A 20,016-nucleotide genomic window follows, 5' to 3' on the forward strand; every position below is an offset into this window, starting at 1 on the left:
GGATTGGGGCTCGGATGAGCCAAAAATCATTCAATTTGTGGCGGAAGATTCCGTTCAGTGTGGCTGATCGGCGCTAAATACTACCCATGGGTAGCCCCAGAAGGAAGGGGCTGTTTTGTACCCATGGGTATAAGTTAATTTAAGTTGTATTTTAGAGGTTTTAACGTTTCTAACACAAAGTCTGTCGTCATGAATGTTAATAATTAGTTCACTGTCCTAGTTTATCTAAATTGACCGCGCTTAAAGGTATTTTAAAGGCAATTTTTAAAATTAATCGTTTCTTTGCGAAAAGCTTCAACTACTCACCGCTAGAGTACACTGTTCTACAAATATCATCACTATTAAGGAGAAACACTCCGCAAATTGAAAAAATGGCTGCCATCCTATGCGCTTACTCAGCTTTTCAAACACACTAATCTCAATGAATTTTCAAATAACGAACATGATTCTTTCTTGTGAAAACTTTGAGAACTAAATTTAACAAATCACTGTTGTTTGTTGCTGTTTTCGCATGATTTGTGTCCGTTTACATTCATGCTACGAACTTAATTTTAATCTCCGGTGGGTTCACCTTAACAGGCGTTCCATTTTCCGTTATGTTCCTCTAGTTTGACAACTACAGAACTGTCAAGACAAGAAGCGGCGCATCGCTGAAACTTGTTTACCAACATCGTGCGTGAAATTCAACATTCATACAATTTCTCAAACACTTTAAAACGTATTTAGTTCTTGTAAAATATTTCCAATTTTAGATAATACCTCAGCAATATGGTAAGTGGATTATGCTCTCTCAATTTGGTAAGCTTTCATAAAAATGCACTCCTTTATTTTAGCTACCCTTATCGCTTCTCAAAACGGCACAGAGTCATCCTATGGTAAGTACAAAAATTTGCATCGCATGTCGGATGTTTGCGGTGTGGTCAAGCATAAGCATTATATTGAAGTTATGTGCGAGATTGAAGGGACCAGAAGTTCCGGACTTTGTGAGACAGTCCCGAATTTGAACCACATCTCCCGGAACTTGTCCCTCATTGTATAGCCTACAGACAATGTTTTGAATCTTGGTAGGAATCAACATTTATTCAAAATCCTTACAAAATTCTAAAGTTAAGCTAAAAGTCTTCTCATGACGCTGTTTCGACACATATAATATATTATGTTTCGGGGCCTCCCTTAGCCATGCTGTAGGTGTCTGGGTTCGATTCCCGGTCGGTCCAGGATCTTTTCGTAATGGAAATTTCCTTGACTTCCCTGGGCATAGAGTATCATCGTACCCGCCACGATATACGAATGCGAAAATGGCAACTTTGGTAAAGAAAGCTCTTAGTTAACAACTGTGGAAGTGCTCATAAGAACACTAAGCTGAGAAGCAGGCTCTGTTCCAGTGAGGACATAATACAAAGAAGAAGAAGATGTTTCGGTTCAGATCTTGCACATGTTTCGGTTTAGAATTTGTTCTAAATTAGTTTAAGATTCATATTCTGGTTCCTTGAGAATCTTTCTGTCGTTTGACTAGCAGGTTAGATCCTTCCCTAGGATTACATTCGATTTAAGGAAGGTTCAACGTATGAATCGTTCATACGACACTTCTTGGAAAACATGCAAAAATGACACCCATCATTTGGAGGAGGAGGGGAAGCGTGACAGTGCATGTATTAGGTATTGGAAAAAGCATGATAAAGAGGAGAGGGGGGGGGGGGGTCTAGAAATCCCGAAAAACGATGGACGTCTTTTTTGAATCTTCCCTGATAGTTATTACCCGTTGACTACTCTAATTTATTGCCTAGCTAGTATTTCTGTTTAGTGATTCTCTACGCTATTTTTGGTTCTTCCATCTTTCGTTGGTTTCATTGATGATTCAAAAAGCTAATTTCAAATTTGAAAAATGTATAAATGTTCAGCAGTTTGAGCACTCTTTTTTGGATATAATCGTTACAATGCAATATGTATGAAATTATATGCAACAGGATTAAGGATTTATGTCATCATTTGTAATGACAAACTATTTGTTTGTTTAAAAAATACATAAACGTGATGTGTCACGATAAAACTATGTTATCGTAAACATGAAACGAGAACATTAATCTGCAATTCAAACGTTTGGTAAGCTAATTTACTACAATGTTTTATCGACTTTGGAAACATTTTGTTTCCTTTTTGGTAACAATAAATATTATCAATTGTTATAAGTGTTCTTCACGTTTTCTTCTGTGAATGTTTTCTGCTGTTTCTTCAAAAGAAACTAATTTTACCAATGTAATAGTAAAACAAGATATTTATTCAGTAAATCATGCGTGAAATGCTGAAATAATGTAATAAATCCGAACATAGATTTTACGCTAATTCTTCAATTTTCAGTTTTTGAAATTGTTTTACAAAAACCGAACAACAGCAAAAGCACTATAAATTAAATTTGATATCTACAAAAAATATTCATTGAACAAAATCGTTATACCAAACTTTTATTTATCAGAATGTCATAAAGTTTAATTCAATGATGAATGTCTAACTTTGAATTGAATGTCTGAATTTTAATGTTTCGGTTTATCCATATTGCTGAAGTAGGAGAAGGTATCGACCATGATTGTTTTATCATGCGACTCGAAGGCAAAGGGAGTCTATAGAAGAGTTTTTTTTTACAAATGATCGAAATGAATAGGTGGATAGGCGTCGCAAGGGAGCGGCAAGATTGAAAATTGAACAAGCCATTTTTAAAGTCAGTAAGCATCGAAGCGTCCTGTATTCTACCTAGCTTCTCTACTGGAGAAGAATTAGCTCAACGCTTTGAGCTTTGCTACCAACATAGGCTGAAGAGTAAAATAAAAATATTTAGCATATTTCTTGGGAGATCTACTGAACTCCTGGACAGATTCATTAGAAGTTCCGTTTGGCGAATTTCTGGGATTAGTCCTTGATCTATGACAAGGCCTCTGACGATAGATTTCTGCAGATTGACAGCGAATTCTTTCAATAATCCAAAACAAATCTCATGGTAAGTTCTTGGATGAATAAATAAACAGCGAGATCGTTCAGGTATTCTTGCCAGATTTTTTGTGCAAGCTTTTGACGAGATTGTTCTTGAAGATTACTTAGAAGATGCATTTCTAGATTTATGTCAAAAATTTAAGCCAGCTACGTAGTAGAACAATAACATGTATGTTTAAAAATATCGTTTCTGTTAAAATGATCTTTTCTTGGATCCGACGTGAGTATCAGATGTAGAATTTCTCAATGAACCAGCCATTGGCCATGGCCATGTCTAGCTCCATGTTCTAATTCCTAATGAACTCTTAGAAGGTAAGGGTATAGCTATTGAACGTTGCCCTTTTGTGTAAGTTTCGAAACGCAGACATTTGTTTATGTAATTACAAAATCTCTCTGAACTTCCTAAGGTTTCCAGCAGGTAACGATCTTTTATATATTTCAAATAATATTTTTTTGCAATTTTTCATCGTAATATACTGTTTTCCACCACGCCAATCTGTCATGAAACGGCCAACTTTCCTGCACTGAATTATGAGGTTATGGTAATAGTCATTACGTAACTGAAACCAGTGATGTAACTCAACGCTTTCTCATTACGAAATTGTTTTGAATTGCGTTATGAATTATTACACAGAAATTGTAAAATAATGGTGAATGCATTCCGATATGATTTCTGATACCGTAAAACGGGGTAACTTTGATAATGCGGGTAACTTTGATAGTACAAGACCCACAACATATTAAACGAAATAACGAAGTTTCTGATAACCAGTTAAGCAAAACGAATGCAAAAGTAAAGAGTATTAGTATGACACTTTGCCATGCACTTTGCCATGCAAATATTGAACATTTACAAGATTTCAGCATTTTTGCAACGCTTACAAACAATCTGTTCTACGATCACTATTTCAAAACAGGTATGCAACGCCCTATAAATGTTTCTTAATTCATTAATTTTGTTTGATTTATACTCCATTATCAAAGTTACCCCAAAACAGAGAACCGACTTTCGATTATATGGAAAATAATATGTCCATTCAAAATAAATCTTTTGGTAATCTATCAAGTGCAATCGATAGCTAGGATGTCAGTACTTGTTTTAAAAATATAAATTGTAATCTTTGAAGCACCATGCATAAATATTCAAGTTTTCTTCGAAATAACTATCAAAGTTACCCCGTTTTACGGTACCCTCAAGTGGTCTTCTGCGAAATGGCAAACAGCGAACTCGATTTTTACTGCACTCGTCGTAGTTATTCAACTCGGCAAACATCGTTGGATAAATGTACGACTCGTGCTGTAAAAATCATCATTCTGCAACTTGTTGCGTGAACTACTATTTTGCAATTCCGTTGCATATTGACTAACTTTTCATCAACAAGATGAACAACATAACGGCCTGCTTTTCCTTCCAAAATTAACAGTGCTGAAAAGTGCTATTTTTCAGCACTCTTTTGGGTGCTGAAAAGTAGTACTTTTTAGTACTGTTTTGGTAGGCGTCAATCAAACATCTCAATCTCTTCATGCCGTAGCATCTGATACTAAATCCGTTGGGCGATCCGGATCCAACACGGGTTGGCGATTCTGATTTGAGATTGCATCGTTCAGCATTCATAGGGGAGACAGAAGAGTCAGCTAATGTCTTACCTGTTTTGTCCTTCAAGCTAAGTATGCTGTTTCGCTCAAGAAAAGTAAAGAAATTCTTTGACTGAAAGGGTCAAGAAATTTCCTACAGAGAGCCCCCTTTGAAGTGACATTTCTTCTCAACTGCGTACTGCGATCAGAAAAAAGTGATTTTCTTGACCATTTCTTGGGAGAAATTTTCCACGCATCAAGATAGGCGATTCCTTTTCTTGTCAGTAGCAAACCGGCCTTCAACATGGAATATAGGTCTGATACTGATGGGAGCGAGACAATTTGTGACATTCATAGGTACTACTGTATCACAGCCTATGTGATTGAGGAATACTGAATTCTGGACAAACATTTGAAAAGGGCCCAAGAGGTCTTGAGTCTTTTTTTCAGAATTGCTATTGAGCCCTTTTTAGCCTGCCCACGCAAACTAACACCACTATCAGGAAGATTAGTGTTGCAAAGCTAATGTCGATGTGCCCTTTTGAAATGTTTGTCCAGAATGTAGTGTAGAGTCCTACCACTTTTGGGCAAGACTATCTTGCAAATGATGACCATACAGAAGAGAAAGAATTACTTACTTACTAACTTCGTATGTAGTTCAGTGTTGTGAAAAACTCAATTTCTCACAATTTACGCTTGAGATTTTTCATGCGTGAGTTGTCAATCATGCAACTCAGCAGTCAAAAAATCATGGATAAGTTGGCTCTCCTTTTTAACTCATTGTCTCGTATTGCGGCGCTCATTTTAAATCCACGTCCAGCGGCGGCGGTAACGCGCAGATAATATGCGCGTAATTTAAACGCAACGTCAAATTCCAAGTAGGCTTGGATTGTTCCGTTCTGCAAGGACGCAAATGTTCCAAAGTTGCCAAATCTGAAACATTTGTTGATTTTCATTATCATTGCGACGGTATATCGAGATTTTCAGATTTTCAGACGCATTCCGTGTATTTCTTTTGCAGTGCACAATATTTCCACAGTTTACTCACACACGGCAATAATTTCTTGTTAGTCTGGTAGAATTATGTTAATTCTTTCTAACGTAAACAACAACATTCGGGTTTCACGAGTTTTTGCCGGGTTTTGCGACAGAATCATTCTTTACGGTTTTAGTTGGTTGAGTTGATTGTGCATCAAAATCTCAAGCGTGAGATTTGCGAAGCAGATCTCTAATGAGTTTGCTCTCACGGGAGAGTGTATTGGTTGAGATTTTGATTGTAAGTCTATCAACACTGATGTAGTTTTCCAAAAACATTCTTTGAAATTTGTATACTAAATGTTTACTTTAAGTTGTGAAATTTTTCAAACAACACACTGAAAAAACATAGCTAATTTCCTCAGCATTGGATCGACCAAAATTTCAAAACAATGTTTCTGTTGCGATGGATTTGTGATGAAACTGGCAACACTGATGAATGTAGCATTATAGAACTGTATGGAAGTAGATTAGTTGTTGATGAATACAAACAGGATAAGGATGGTTGTTGAATATGTTGCTCTGGTAAAGCTGAAGTGTAAAATTAGAGTGTAAGTGATGTAATTAGTAATTAAAGTTTTTTGTAATGTGAATTCAATAATAAATTTTAGCTTTGAAGCTGTGTAACTTGAACATTGCTGTCGAAAAGTTTTAATTCAACCAGAGTTAACGGCTCCCAACATTCTTCAAAGATTGTATTAGGCCATGTAAGATTTAAAGCAGAAGATCGCATTACTAGAAGAGCGATATAAATCATGGCGAATCCAACAGAACCAAAATGAGAAGCAAATGCAGCAGAATTATGAACGAAGTTTAGCGAAACTGGATGAGTATTACGAGGCAGCGGAAAGGCTAATTTGTTTAGAGTTCGGTGCCAAAAAGGAGCTATTGCTGAGAAATACCGTGCAAAAGTTGACTACTAAGCTTATGCACGGGAGTATATGCCCACGTGGGCTCTCTTGAAATACTTGTTCGTGCTTTTTGGAAATAGTCCGGGTAAAGCTTCCCTTTTCGTAATTGTAAAAAATGTTGTATGCAATTCGATGCAAAACTTGATGTGTTTATCCAACTCGGTGAGCCTCGTTACAACTCGTGCTGAAAAAATCATCATTTTGCATCTTGTTGCATAAATAACTATTTTACCAAAAGGCCGAACGAATCACACATTTAACGCATAGGAACTTGCCCTTTCTTAAGAAATGCGTTCATACAGGTTCACGCTCATAACCATCTAAGTGTTGGTAAATTTTGTTACGCACCGTTCGTTTTTTACTGTTCTCCCTCGTATGGGAGATGAACTTCCCAAAAATGTGCATGTATGCGTGGAATTCGATGCAGGAGTAGCTCCGGATAAGGATGCACAGTTTACACACCCAAATTTTCTACCCATGGTCCAGTAATACAATTTGCTGAAAACCAGAGTTGCTCGCTGTCACCATCAATTTAAACGTTGATTTATACAGACTGATTGCGATAAAATTCGAAACATTCCATATCACATCAACATCATGCTGTCTACTAGTGCATTGATGGCGATAGAATATGGATATCACTGATGTTTTAAGTTTAGCATTAGGTAAATTAACTACACTTTTTTTATTAAGTCTAGCACTCGACACTGAAGAAGTCTGTAAGTCGCAAACAAAATAGGCCTATCTGTCAAGATAAGCAACACATATTAGAGTTTAAAGGTATTTGCTCGCCTTACTAGTGATTTTAATATATTATTTTTTGCAAAAAGTGAAGTGTTAAGGTTCAATAAGTAGTTTTTAGGTAAATTAAGCAAATAAAATGACTCTTTATCAGTTCGATATTCTTTATAGTGTTACAGATGGATTGAAACTGTGTGTTGGTCACTGAAAAACATTGCGTGGATAATTACCACTTGCTCACTCATTCTGCAGTGATTATGATCTTGAGTGCGATGTCGCATCACTGCTGTTTGTTGTCAGATCAAATGATATTGATAGCAACGAGTTGCGTAAAACATTTTTTTAAATTTCATAGAAAACCACTTGAGGGTATAAGAACTCATATCGGAATGCATTCATCATTATTTTACAATTTGTGGAAAATTGTTGTGTAATGATTCGTTACGTAACTCAAAACAGTTACGTAATGAGAAAGCGTTGCGTAATAAATCATTACACCACTGGTTTCAGTTGCGTAATGACTATCACCGCACTGTATAATTCAGTGCAGGAAAGTACGCCGTTTCATGACATATTGGCGTGATGGAAAACAGTATATTACGATGAGAAATTGCAAAAAGATTATTAGTATGACACCTAATGTCAGAGATATTTTCATTCAAATCGAGAGCATTTGAAGCTTCATTTTCGAATATTAAAAATTGATGAGATTTTAGCATTTTTGAAACGCTTACAAACAATATGTTTTACGATCATTATTTGATGAAGTTATAACACGAAATATAAAATCTTAAAGAAAATTTGTTACTAGCACCACCTAGGGGACGAATTTTCAATCCGATTTTTCACCATCAGATAGTCCTGATGAGGATCCTGAGGTTCAAAGGGCCGAAGAAAATGTGTTACTAGCGCTGGTTAGCGGATGAATTCTTATTTAAAAAGAAGAGGGTCAGGAAGATGTCTCACCCAAGGATAATAAGACCGAATAACCGCATTTACTTCAAAATTTATTTCAAATTAGTTAATCTGCTGGTCTCTAAATTGTGGCCATTGGAAAACTCATGGTTCGTCCCGGGCTTTTAGGAGTTAGAAAAATGTTACTAGCGTCGCCTAGCGGATGACTTCTTAGTAAACCATTTTACCACCAGATTGCCGTTGATCTGCTGAACATATTTGCTCGAAACACCAACCTTAGAGCTGAAAAGGTTCTTGGGATATATAATAATAAAGAAAATTTGTTACTTGCGCCACCTAGCGAATAAATTCTCAATCAAACTCTTCACCGTCAGATAGTCGTTCATCTGTTGAACAGCTTTGACGAAAACACCAACCTTAGAGTAAAGTGGGGCAAAAGTTCGAGTGTATTTTTCTACCTTATTTCCAAACAAAACTTATGAATGTCATGGTGGTTCGAATGCTGTTCAAGTAAGAGACTTTCACTCCAAACATCATAAAATCTATTGAGTTTTGGAAAAGTTATGGCTGTTTGTTGTTTTTTCACATGACAATTGTAATTTTTGGTCAAACTTTATGGAACCAAATAAAGATAAAATCTTTTTCGATTTTTTATGTTAGGGCGTTTCTAGGCCTATCATAAGGATGCTTTGAGATGTATTGGTTTTTGCATAAATGCTTGTAAACAATTTTTGGCCCATAGTAAAGCAAAAGTTAAAATCAGCAGGGCAAAAGTTCGACCCATATGTGAACTCATGGAAAATTTTGCAAATTGCCTAAAATCCTCATATTACCTTTGAATTTAGTGAAATTTGCCTGATTGTGCGAAAAAAGTCTTCAAAATTTCAAATTTTCACTTAGTTTTGCGAAAAACTGCTATTTTTGGGAATACAGTCAACTCTCCCTAACTCGATATTGAAGGGACCATCGAGTTAGGGAGGAATCGTGATACAGAACACACATTTTCAAAATTTTAAACTTTTCACTATTTTTACAAAATACATTCAAAATAGTAATTTTGACGTGAAAATAGTAAAATTTTAACACATTAACGATCAACGCTCCGTCATCGTAATCATCGTCATCATCGAAACTTGAAAAGCAGTTTTTCTGTTCAAAACTAAACATTATTCGATGAAAATGTGTTCACTGTGTTTCGGTTGGAGAACAGAATACAGTGAACACATTTTCCTGTAAATTTTCTTGATTTTGAACGAAAAACCTGCTTTTGAAAATTTTGAAATCGATGACGGATCATGCCCCCTTAACCTATGTGATGCACGCTATGTCTGAATCAGACGATTATAAAAATCGAATGTACATCGGGTTTTTTCTCGCTAGAGATCAGTATTTGGTCTATATTTTCATAATCGGAAGGTTTTAAAATATTCTATCGGGGAATTTTTTTTTTTCATACATTTTCTATGGGCTTAAATGCGTGGAATAACGGGATTTCCGTGGGTTTTAGTATAAAAAATTGCTAGAAAGTGAAAAAATAAAAATTTCACCGATGGAATATTTTAAAACTTTCCGATTATGAAAATATAACTCAAATGCTGATCTTTAGCGAGAAAAAACCCGATGTACATTCGATTTTCATAATCGTCTGGTTCAGACATAGCGTGTGATGCTTTTTGAACAGTTTGCAAAAATTGAAATTTTTGTTACCCCTAAATGGGCTGTAGACCATCATTTTGCTATCAGTATAGTAATAATGATCAAATTCATGAAACTTAGTAATATTTGGAGAGTATTTGAAAATTTTTATGAAAATATCGAGTTAGAGAGGTGCTTGTGAAACTGAAACAAATATCATCTAGTTAGGAAAGACGTATCGACTTACAGAGGGATCAAAGTATGCTAAATTGAAGGGACCGCGCATTCCATCGAGTTAGGGAAAATATTGAGATACAGAATATCGAGTAAGGCAGAGTTAACTGTATAATAATTAATCATGTTATAGGGTTTTTTTTATGAAAATTTAGTGTGTATTTTTCTGTAAACATAAGTTTATGGCTGGTAAAAAGTATACCTGTCATAAATGTATCAATATTTTATGTTTAAGTCAGCGAACTTTTGCCCCACCGGTGCGGCAAAAGTTCGTTCAAGACAAGCAATTTTGAAACTGTTATGACTAAAAATGGGTAAATATTTTGACACAAGTTTGTTAAGCAGAATTATAGGCAATATGTTGGAGGTCAACTGTGTGGTATTTATTTCTTTTCAACTGCTATTATTTTTCTGGAAATTTTGATTATACCACTGAGGTCGAACTTTTGCCTCACCTTACTCTACAGCTGGTCAGGATCTTGAGAAACACATGATTGGATGAAATTTATTGCTGGCGCCACCTAGCGGCTTAATTTTCAAATATTTTTTGAATGCCAGATAGCCCTTAATCTGATGAACAACTTACGTTGAATTGATGATAATGAACAATTTCGTGTACACGTTTTATTCCATTAACCAGAAAATGGAGAAGGGTTAGACTCATATTTCGAATACTTGGATTTTGAATGGCGAATTGGGTGAAATATTTTACTGAAATACCTTTCAGGAAATGGAAGTCAATTGCAACTTTATTTTAATGTGTTTAAACAAATTTTATACCCTGGGAGTTGTAGTGATTCTCCAGTTCGACGTCAATAAAACCAGCTCATATGAATTTATTTGCGAAATTATTTCTTTGAATACGATTTATTTATGCTGTTCGGAATTTAAATCAAGGTGCTGCGAATATGAGACAGACATGTTTAATACTTCAAAATAAGAGTAAAAAGTGATAAATCATAAATTTTATCACCACTCTCAATGGTTTGCAATTGAACTATGCGAATAAATTAAATATTTCAGAAATATCTACTTATTCGAAATATGAGTCAGGGGCGGTATAGTTTGTATCGCTTTTTAGACTACCAAGAAAGTCAGTTAAATGAAAATTATGTATAACCATATCACCAATTTGACTTTTTTTTTACTGTAGTTCACTAACAGTTTCGGTAGTCCAAAACTCACTATTTTTCCGAATAAGTTAAGTGTGTGGTGCTTTTCTTAACTTGGATTAAATAAATGTACTGGGAAGATCACCTTTGAATTTTAACTGTCCTCATTTTTATAAAGAACGGCTATGATTCTATGTAAGGTTTCAGATCACATGTGAAAAATTCAAGGTTTTGAAGACCAAAAATTTGTATACGTTTGAATATGTCACAATGAAACAAATTCAGGTTCGTCACTTCCAACCGCCTTCAAGTCTCCGAGCTGTCGTTGTATTTTTTCGCCCGAGATTCGCACCATCACTCTTAAGCTCTTTCGATACCTACAGAATAATGTCCATGCCCACATCCGCCGCATCTCATTACATGTTAACGAGCAGCAAACAACTAATTGACGGCTTTTTCTTCTCGGTTACCGCAACCGTGTTGTCAACGTCGGAAAAAAATCCATGTCCTCCCGCGCATCGCAGTTGGTGGAACTCAAAAATGGCGAAACCTACAACGGCCACTTGGTAAGCTGCGACACCTGGATGAACATCAATCTTCGTGAGGTCATCTGCACATCAAAGGTGAGAAGAAAACAATCGTTGGGGGGTTTGTGAAATGGATATTCTCCCGATGCGGTCCATGTATGGGGAACCGCTTACCATTTAGAGAACATACACTATTGGACAATACATTTGCTACTTTTTCGATTTTCCATACAAAATGGTCAAATTTTATGGGCTATAGCTCTAGTTACTTATGGATCGATTAAAAAAAACCACAGCACGTCAGACTTAACTAGAACGTCAACATATTTTTTTGAGTAATAGAGTTTAAAAATAAAAATCAACGCAAAAAAATCTTCAAAAAATATAAGCTTAATGATTTATCCCAACATATGAAAAAACTACACAAAAATTGTCTTTGGCATATTTGTTCATCTCGACTAAAGGTACAACTCTCGTCATTGCCTAGAAGGTACATTTCTTCATTTATAAAAGAACTGCGACAAACACTTTTAATTATTACAAAAAAAATAAAATAAAAGGATCGGCGAGATAAACCTTTTTTGCTGAGGTAATCTTATTTGTTTTGTCTGTAACGGTAGGTATATCGAAATTCAAGTTATGCCTGACGTGGTGTGAAAATTTCATTGAAATGGGTCCATAAAAAACTCATATCTAATTAAGGCTAAGTAGCCCGTCATTCGCTTTGGCCACAATGATGATTTTTTAGCTTGCGTTACAAAGTGATAAAACTTAGTATTGATAGTTTATATTGACTTGAAAAAGTATCACTGTACGCATTAACATGCTTAAAGTATGCTGATACTTTTTCAGCTGTGTAAGTGCAAAACCAACTGATTTTCTTTGATCCGAAATCGTGAGATGAATTAGCAACAATCATAAACGACGCGTACAAATTTCAATGACGGCCTACTTCGCCTTAAAGGGTGATCATTTCATTTGTAAAATTAAAAAAGATGCAAATGTATTGTCCAACACTGTGAATTAATTCGTAATTTTCTTGTTGGATTCTTCGATTTCACACCACAGGATGGCGATAAATTTTGGCGAATGCCCGAATGTTACATCCGTGGCAGTACGATCAAGTATCTGCGCATTCCGGACGAGGTGATCGACATGGTGAAGGAGGATGTGCAGGCCAAATCGCGGAATCGAACCGAGCTGAACAAGGGAGGTGGCCGCGGCCAAGGTGGGGGCGGTGGAGGCCAGCAGGGAGGACGAGGAGGACCCGGGGGAGCCGGTGGGGGACGCAATAATGCCAACGCCAATAATAGGAACACCTTTGGAAATCGCGCGGGCAATCGGTCCGGACTTGGCAATCCGAATCGGAACGCGCTCAACAAGAAGTAATCGGCACCACAATCGGCCATCGGGTGCCGTCTGTTGCCTAAAGTGTGAAAAAAGAAAAGCCAAGCATTTTGGACGAGGAACGTTTTCAGAGAAAACATGAATAAAAAATATGCTTTTCTGTGTTTGTTGGTGGACGACGCGCTCCGCTTGGGAAGAAACGGTTTTGGCTTCTTTCTTATTATTCAAAAGGATACCCCCACTTCGGCTGTGTGACCATCCATCGTTTCCATTCTCGTTTAATAGAGAACTGTCTGCTTGAAGATAAATTTAATTTCTTTTTGTATAAATTATTTCTCCTCTTTCCGCATCGGGTGTTTGGTTCTTTTATGCTCACGAGGCCCATTTGGAAACGATAAGTGTTGTTGCTGGATGGCTTGGGTTTAGGTATGCCTCTAGATGGGCAAAGGCGAAGAGGTCTCTCGCTCTTATTCACCGTGCACAAAAGGCTGATCGAATGAATAGGTACAGGATGGGACGGAGAAAAATGGATATGCTGATCGAACGATCGGTAAATCTGGGATTGAAAATATAAATTTGATAAATTTGAAAGTGTTTGAAAGGAAAATTCTAAATGTTTGAAAATAATATAGAGGATCGTATTCCAAACAATTGATTTCAGCTGAACCCAGCTAAACCCAATCTTTACGTCCCGATATCGGAGAAACCATCAATTTAAGAAGATATCTTGCAATATATAGAACACGAAATTAATTATCATCAACAAGCATATGCCCCAACTTTATGAATACATTGAAGGGTCATAATTTACTAAGCGAGATTTTAAATATTGAATATATTAGGGTCGCATTGTTAGTAATGGAGCCTTTAGTAGCTTAGATTTATCCTCGACCATCGTTTAAATTTGAAACGTCGATAATTAAAGTTAAAATATGTTCAAAAGTTAACCTCCGGGACAGACATTTTATCTTCAATCGACTGGTCCTTCAAAACAAATAAGTTTAATCAAATGAGGTTTTCATTACTATCGATGGGTTGACTTACTGCAAGTGGGGTTCTCAAACCGGAAGGTCATGTCTGGACATGTTTTTCAACCGGAACTAAAGTTTCACTAGTCACATTTTTTTACATCTTCAGCAACGAAACCAATATTTTAAAATACGTTTTAGGCATTTTGTAACTGATTGTAACTGACCAGTGCCAAGCATGGGAAACATTCACTCAAATATTGCATTTCTCTCGCTCACATCCACAAGCGGTCAAGAGCGAGATTGCCGTTTCTCCGACCAAGCTGAGTGTTTCAATTTCCAATGCGCTTTCTTCTTGTTCGCCGAGCGACAAGTTAGACAAAAACGGCAACAGAATGATTCACTACCGACTCCTTGTGCCGAAGGCATCCGATTGCTGTAGCGAATGATTCTTTACATTCCGATTCCGCACGAGTGGCATTCGTATTTGAGAGCTGAAGAGCGTTCACTGACTGGTAATACACAAGGCGAAATGTTTCAGTGAACGCAAAATCTGTACATTTCGCAGGAAGCTTTCAGTGATCGAATGGCGTACGCGTTCTTTCGTGTCTCCAATTTAAGAGAGGATAGGTGCTCTCTCCGCTCCGTATATCTTTTCGTTTTCGGTTTATCACAATCGTTTACGATTCGTCGGGATTGCGCTCACCCTAGTAGCGTTCGGCAGTCATTGAACATTCGGTGGCAGCAGATACTTTGCAGATATTTTATCGGTAGCGTTCGGGTGAGTGAGTGAATTTTCCCATGCTTGACCAGTGCAAGCATACATCATTTGGTCAATTTTCTTGCATGGAGCGAAAGCCGGAATCTAGTTCCGGAAGTGCTTTCCGGGTAGGAACACATGTAAATTCGACCCGAAGTAACACATGCAGCTACTTGAACGTCATGAAGTCACCTCAGAAACCCGTTGAATCTGTTGTTTGCTCCTTTGTGGGCGAGCGACAGAATCTGGATCAATTGTGTCCGGTTCGCGTAATAATCACACTTCGGTATCGGTCACTCGTGTATATGCTCACGTATTCGTTTCAAACTTTATCTTTCACCAAAACGAATCCTTTCCCATATCCAAACTCCCAGTGTTTTCTTGTAGAAGTGCAGAGGACTCCTCGGCTTCCGTAAAGCAAGTAACACGACAACATTTCCCTCCCATCCCCAAATTGGCCTGCATTCGGACACAGCCGGCGCCGGTATTGTTCGTTATAATAATGAGAGCACCAGTACTTTCACATTGAAGATGCTACTGATAATTTGCCTACATACAGGGGCACGAAAACGCAGATCCCTTTTCACCCGACCTGACCCTGTGAGCCTCCGGAATAATTCCGACAACATTCCCGAGATCCTTTTAGAAACTAGATGCGTACGAGTATACTGACAGGTTGAAGTTATTTGTTTGTTAGACGGTTAACGTTGTTCATTTTCTTCCTTGAATCTTCTTCTTCTTTCTGGCGTTACGTCCCTACTGGGACAGAGCCTGCTTCTCAGCTTAGTGTTCTTATGAGCACTTCCACAGTTATTAACTGAGAGCTTACCATGCCAATGACCATTTTTGCATGCGTAATATCGTGTGGCAGGTACGATGATACTCTATGCCCTGGGAAGTCGAGAAAATTTCCAACCCGAAAAGATCCTCGACCGGTGGGATTCGAACCCACGACCCTCAGCTTGGTCTTGCTGAATAGCTGCGCGTTTACCGCTACGGCTATCTGGGCCCCATTTCTTCCTTGAATGCAGCAGGTCGTTTTCACCGGTGTCTGCTCCAATTGTATAATAGTTCAAAAAAAAAAAAAAAAAAAAAAAAAAAAAAAAAAAAAAAAAAAAAAAAAAAAAAAAAAAAAGACCATCAAAAATAGAACAAATTTCATCCGCTTCCACCGCAGTTTGATATAAAATTTAATTTTCAATAAATTTGTAATTAATTTAACATCAGCTCTCCTGACTGCTGATGAAGCAAATCAAAAACATTTTTGCAGCGATCTGTGATCATATGTGAGTACGGCGATTACTGCTTGTTATCAACCAAGAATGAATTATCTCGAATTCTGCAATTTATTAAACTTCGGAAGTGGTTCGTTTTTTCGTATTTTGATGTGCATTCATAATCTCAACTTCCAAAGTTGGACATCTTGCATATCCTAGATGAAAATTCAGTGGGCGATAGAAATTTTTAGTTTTCCACCATATCAAAAATAATTGGAAATAGTAAATATAAATCCTATCATAGTAAAAACGCATTTTTCCAAGATTTTGTCAGGGAATTTCTTAAGAAACGTTATGCAGGCAACAGTTCATTTTTTTTTTCTCGTCCAGAGAATGAAGTAACTCCTTCAAAGATTTCTCCTAGACACAGTTCACACATTTTCCAGAAATTCCTCTACAGATTCTTCCAGGGATCTCTCCGAGAACTCCACCTGTAGTTCCTCCAGAGTTCAACCAGCAATTCCTTCTACAAATAACTCTTCTAGGGATTCCTCATAAGAATCCTGCTCTGAGAATTTTTTAAGGAATTTGCCCATCGATTCGTTCAGGAATTTCTCCAGAAGTTTCTTCAGAAATTTCTCAACGATTTTTTCTAGGGACATACTGCCAGGAAATAATTCCGACATAATTTTGAAAACTTCTTTAGGTAGTCCAGTGTTTTCTTTAACGATTTCTTCAAAAATTTTAACAAGAAGTGATTAAGATATTTTTCACAAATTCTTCCAAGAAAACATGCAGAAACTTTTCCAGATTTTTTTTTCCACAGATTCTACCAGGATTCTCACAAAGATTCCTCCAATGTTCTACCAAGGATTCATCTGGAGTTTCTCTAGGATTTCCTTCTGCAATTGCTCCAGGAATTTCTCTAGAAAATCTTTAAAGGATTTTTCTTCAGAGATTTTACAAGGATTTCCCTATGGTAATTTCTCCGTTTAATAATTCATAGATTCTTTCGAAAACTGCTCCAAAGATTTCAGTTATTCTTTCAAAGATTTTACCTTGACATAATTCAGATACTTTCCAGAAATTTCTCTAAGGCTTCCTATAGAGGCTCCTTCCCGAATTCTTCCACAGATTGCTCCAGAGATTCTTCTAAGAAATTCCAAAAGGACTCCTGTAGGGTTCCATCAGGGAGTCCTGCAATTTCTCGACAGAATCCTCAACAGGAAGATTGTGGACGAGAATGGTTTTCCCGGGAAACTGACTAGACTGAACAAGGCAACGATGGATGGTGTACAGTGCTGTGTGAAGATTTCGGGTGCATTATCGGACCCGTTTGAAACACGCAAAGGACCTCGACAAGGCGATGGTATTTCCTGCCTCCTGTTCAATATTGAGCGGGCTTCAACATGCGGGGCACGATGTTCAATAAATCCAGCCAGTTCATCTGTTTTGCTGACGACGTGGACATTGTCGGAAGAACGTTCCAGGTGGTTTCTGAACAATATACCAGGCTGAAACGTGAGGCATACCGGATTGAAGGTAAATACGTCGAAGACGAAATATCTGCTGCCTGCAGGAACCAAGCGCGATAGAGCTCGCATTGGCAGACGCGTGATGATCGACGGAGATGAGTTCGAGGTGGTGGACGAATTTGTCTACCTCGGATCATTGATAACGTCGGATAACAACTGCAGCAGAGAAATTCGAAGACGTATCATTGCCGGAAATCGTGCTTACTACGGACTCCACAAGACCTTACGATCTGATAAACTTCACTTCCGTACTAAGTGTACCATGTACAAGACACTGATAAGACCGGTAGTCCTCTACGGGCATGAGACGTGGACAATGCTCGAAGAGGACCTGCAAGCGCTAGGAGTTTTTGAACGACGTGTGCTTAGGACGATTTTCGGCGGAGTATGTGAGAACGGCGTATGGAGGAGAAGAATTAACCACGAGCTTGCGCTACTCTACGGTGAACCCAGTATCCAGAAAGTCGCCGAAGCTGGTACGATAGGCGGGACACGTTGTGAGAATGCCGGGCAACAATCCCGCAAAAATGGTGTTTACCTCAAATCCGGCCGGTACAAGACAAAGGGGAGCGCAACGAGCTAAGTGGTTTGACCAAGTGGAACAGGATCTTGGAAGTGTGGGGCGATCGAGAAATTGGAGGTTAGCAGCCATGGACCGAGTTAGTTGGCGTAATATTGTGGCGCAGGTCATGTCTTGAAGGACGTAGAGCCAGCAAAAGTAAAGTAAGTACATACTGGGTGAATAGTCAGAAAATAATTATGATAGAAATTTCATTATCAATAATACCAATGTGACTGTTATGCGGTTACAATTACCAATGTGACAAAACTACTTGGTATTTTCTTTCAAATTTTCTAGAACAATAAGTTGATCGAAAGTGTTCATTATTTGATAACCCTCCACGGTATTAACTCGAAATTGTCAAAAATGGCGAATGTGATAAACATGCCGTTATGGGCAGTAAAGCTATCTCCAAATGTGAAAGAAAGCTTATTGTAGCATGTTCGTCATAAAATTTGTTAACTGTGAGCGGAAGTAGGATTATAGGATATTGTACAATGTTGTGATAATAAAAATTCTCCAAAATAATTAAATCTCACACGAATATGGAACAACGATTAGATCGGTCGATTTTTTGAGCTTATCAAAATCAATGATTGTAAGAAATTGGCTGGAAAATTCGATAATTTATATTTTCTATTTTCAAAAAAGGCTTGTTCTTCGAAAGCATCATCAATCAGAAGCCTGATGAAAAAAATCAAGTTATTTTTGGAGCAACAATTTTACAGATATAATAAAATCAATTTTTCCGTATATTTTTAAAGAATTTTTTTTGAAATTTGATGGGAATTGATATGAGTAGAATTTTTTGTGTAAAAGTACGTCCTGACGGAAGTCAAAATATAGTATTAATATGAAAAATAACTTACGCCTTCATAGAGTTACTTAGTAAGTCCCCACGTCACATTCAAAGCACAATAGAAACTTAATTGTTTTATTCTTAGAAGACCTATCAAAGTACATTGACAATCATCAAAATTGGCAACACTGCTGTAATAAAATCGGAGAAAACTGTTTACAATTTGCTGTAGATCGATAAATATGCGTACATGATTTTAAAAGTATGAGACTTTTTAGTAAAATGACCATAAACAGTAAAATTTATACTTAAGACTGTAGTTTAATCTCACGATTTAGCTTTCGTTTATACTAATATAGTTTCTTTAGTAATCCAAACTAGTTTTGAACACGCTTTTTACTTTTCTCTTTTGCTGGGAGTGAAAGGATGGTGTATCAGCAAATTTGGCCATAAATGGGTAAATCACTAAAGTTACCTAATGTCATAGAATGGTGGAATATAATTGATATTTTTAAAGCTTTACCTTCAGTAGAATAGTAAAGGATACAAACATACAATTTGTTCATAAAAATAAGGATTTGTTTTGCGAAAAATAATGTTAAACTTTGACGGACAGCTTTTTTAAGAGTTTTTGGAAAAACTATTGAAGAGCTAAACCAAAAGCATTTCAAAAGATTTTATATTTTCATAGCATTTTAGAATAATAGGTCAACGATACACAGAAAACCGATTACGATTTTATCAATAAATAAACAAGATATAGCATAAACAAAGTGTCCACTTTATAAAATGAACAGTCCTTAACAAACGCAAATAGTTTTTTCTTAAATTTTCAAATTCACCTTGATTTGCTGAGCTTAATACTCTGAGCTACGTTGTTGCATACAAAAAGGTTGAATCGACTCAATAGTTATTATTTTTTAAACATTAGAACACAACATTTGTCTTAAATGAGCGAAATATGGTGTTATGGTGGAGAGGGAAAGGGTCTTTCAAAAAAAAACTTACATTTTTAACAAAGAGTTAACCATTCAGCAAAAAGCCCTTCAAATTTCTCGGATTTTTAGCATTCCATGCTGTGGCATTATGTGTAGGAAAGCGAATCGAAACGAACAAAAACGGAACGAAAGAACGGGCATCTCGGCCCGTTTCGCAGCA

The 20,016-nt window shown here is 37.0% G+C and overlaps 1 protein-coding gene across 1 annotated transcript; it reads left to right on the forward strand.

Moving 5' to 3' along the window:
- Nucleotides 1-609: 609 nt before the first annotated feature.
- Nucleotides 610-13,217, forward strand: LOC5566398 (U6 snRNA-associated Sm-like protein LSm4). The gene is made up of 4 exons (XM_001650712.2): nt 610-771; nt 834-875; nt 11,668-11,766; nt 12,739-13,217. The coding sequence occupies exons 1-4, from the start codon at nt 769-771 to the stop codon at nt 13,057-13,059; spliced, it is 465 nt and encodes a 154-aa protein (XP_001650762.1). The 5' UTR covers nt 610-768; the 3' UTR covers nt 13,060-13,217.
- The last annotated feature ends 6,799 nt before the right edge of the window (nt 13,218-20,016 follow it).

The sequence above is a fragment of the Aedes aegypti genome, chromosome 2 (genome assembly GCF_002204515.2).
Source record: "Aedes aegypti strain LVP_AGWG chromosome 2, AaegL5.0 Primary Assembly, whole genome shotgun sequence".
Lineage (NCBI taxonomy): Eukaryota > Metazoa > Arthropoda > Insecta > Diptera > Culicidae > Aedes > Aedes aegypti.

What these genes read in the sequence shown, in the direction of transcription:
- LOC5566398 (XM_001650712.2), top strand. An exon ending in CGGCACAGAGTCATCCTATG is followed by an intron (nt 876 to 11,667) that starts GTAAGTACAAAA and finishes CGCGCATCGCAG; the next exon opens with TTGGTGGAACTCAAAAATGG. An exon ending in AGGTCATCTGCACATCAAAG is followed by an intron (nt 11,767 to 12,738) that starts GTGAGAAGAAAA and finishes TTCACACCACAG; the next exon opens with GATGGCGATAAATTTTGGCG.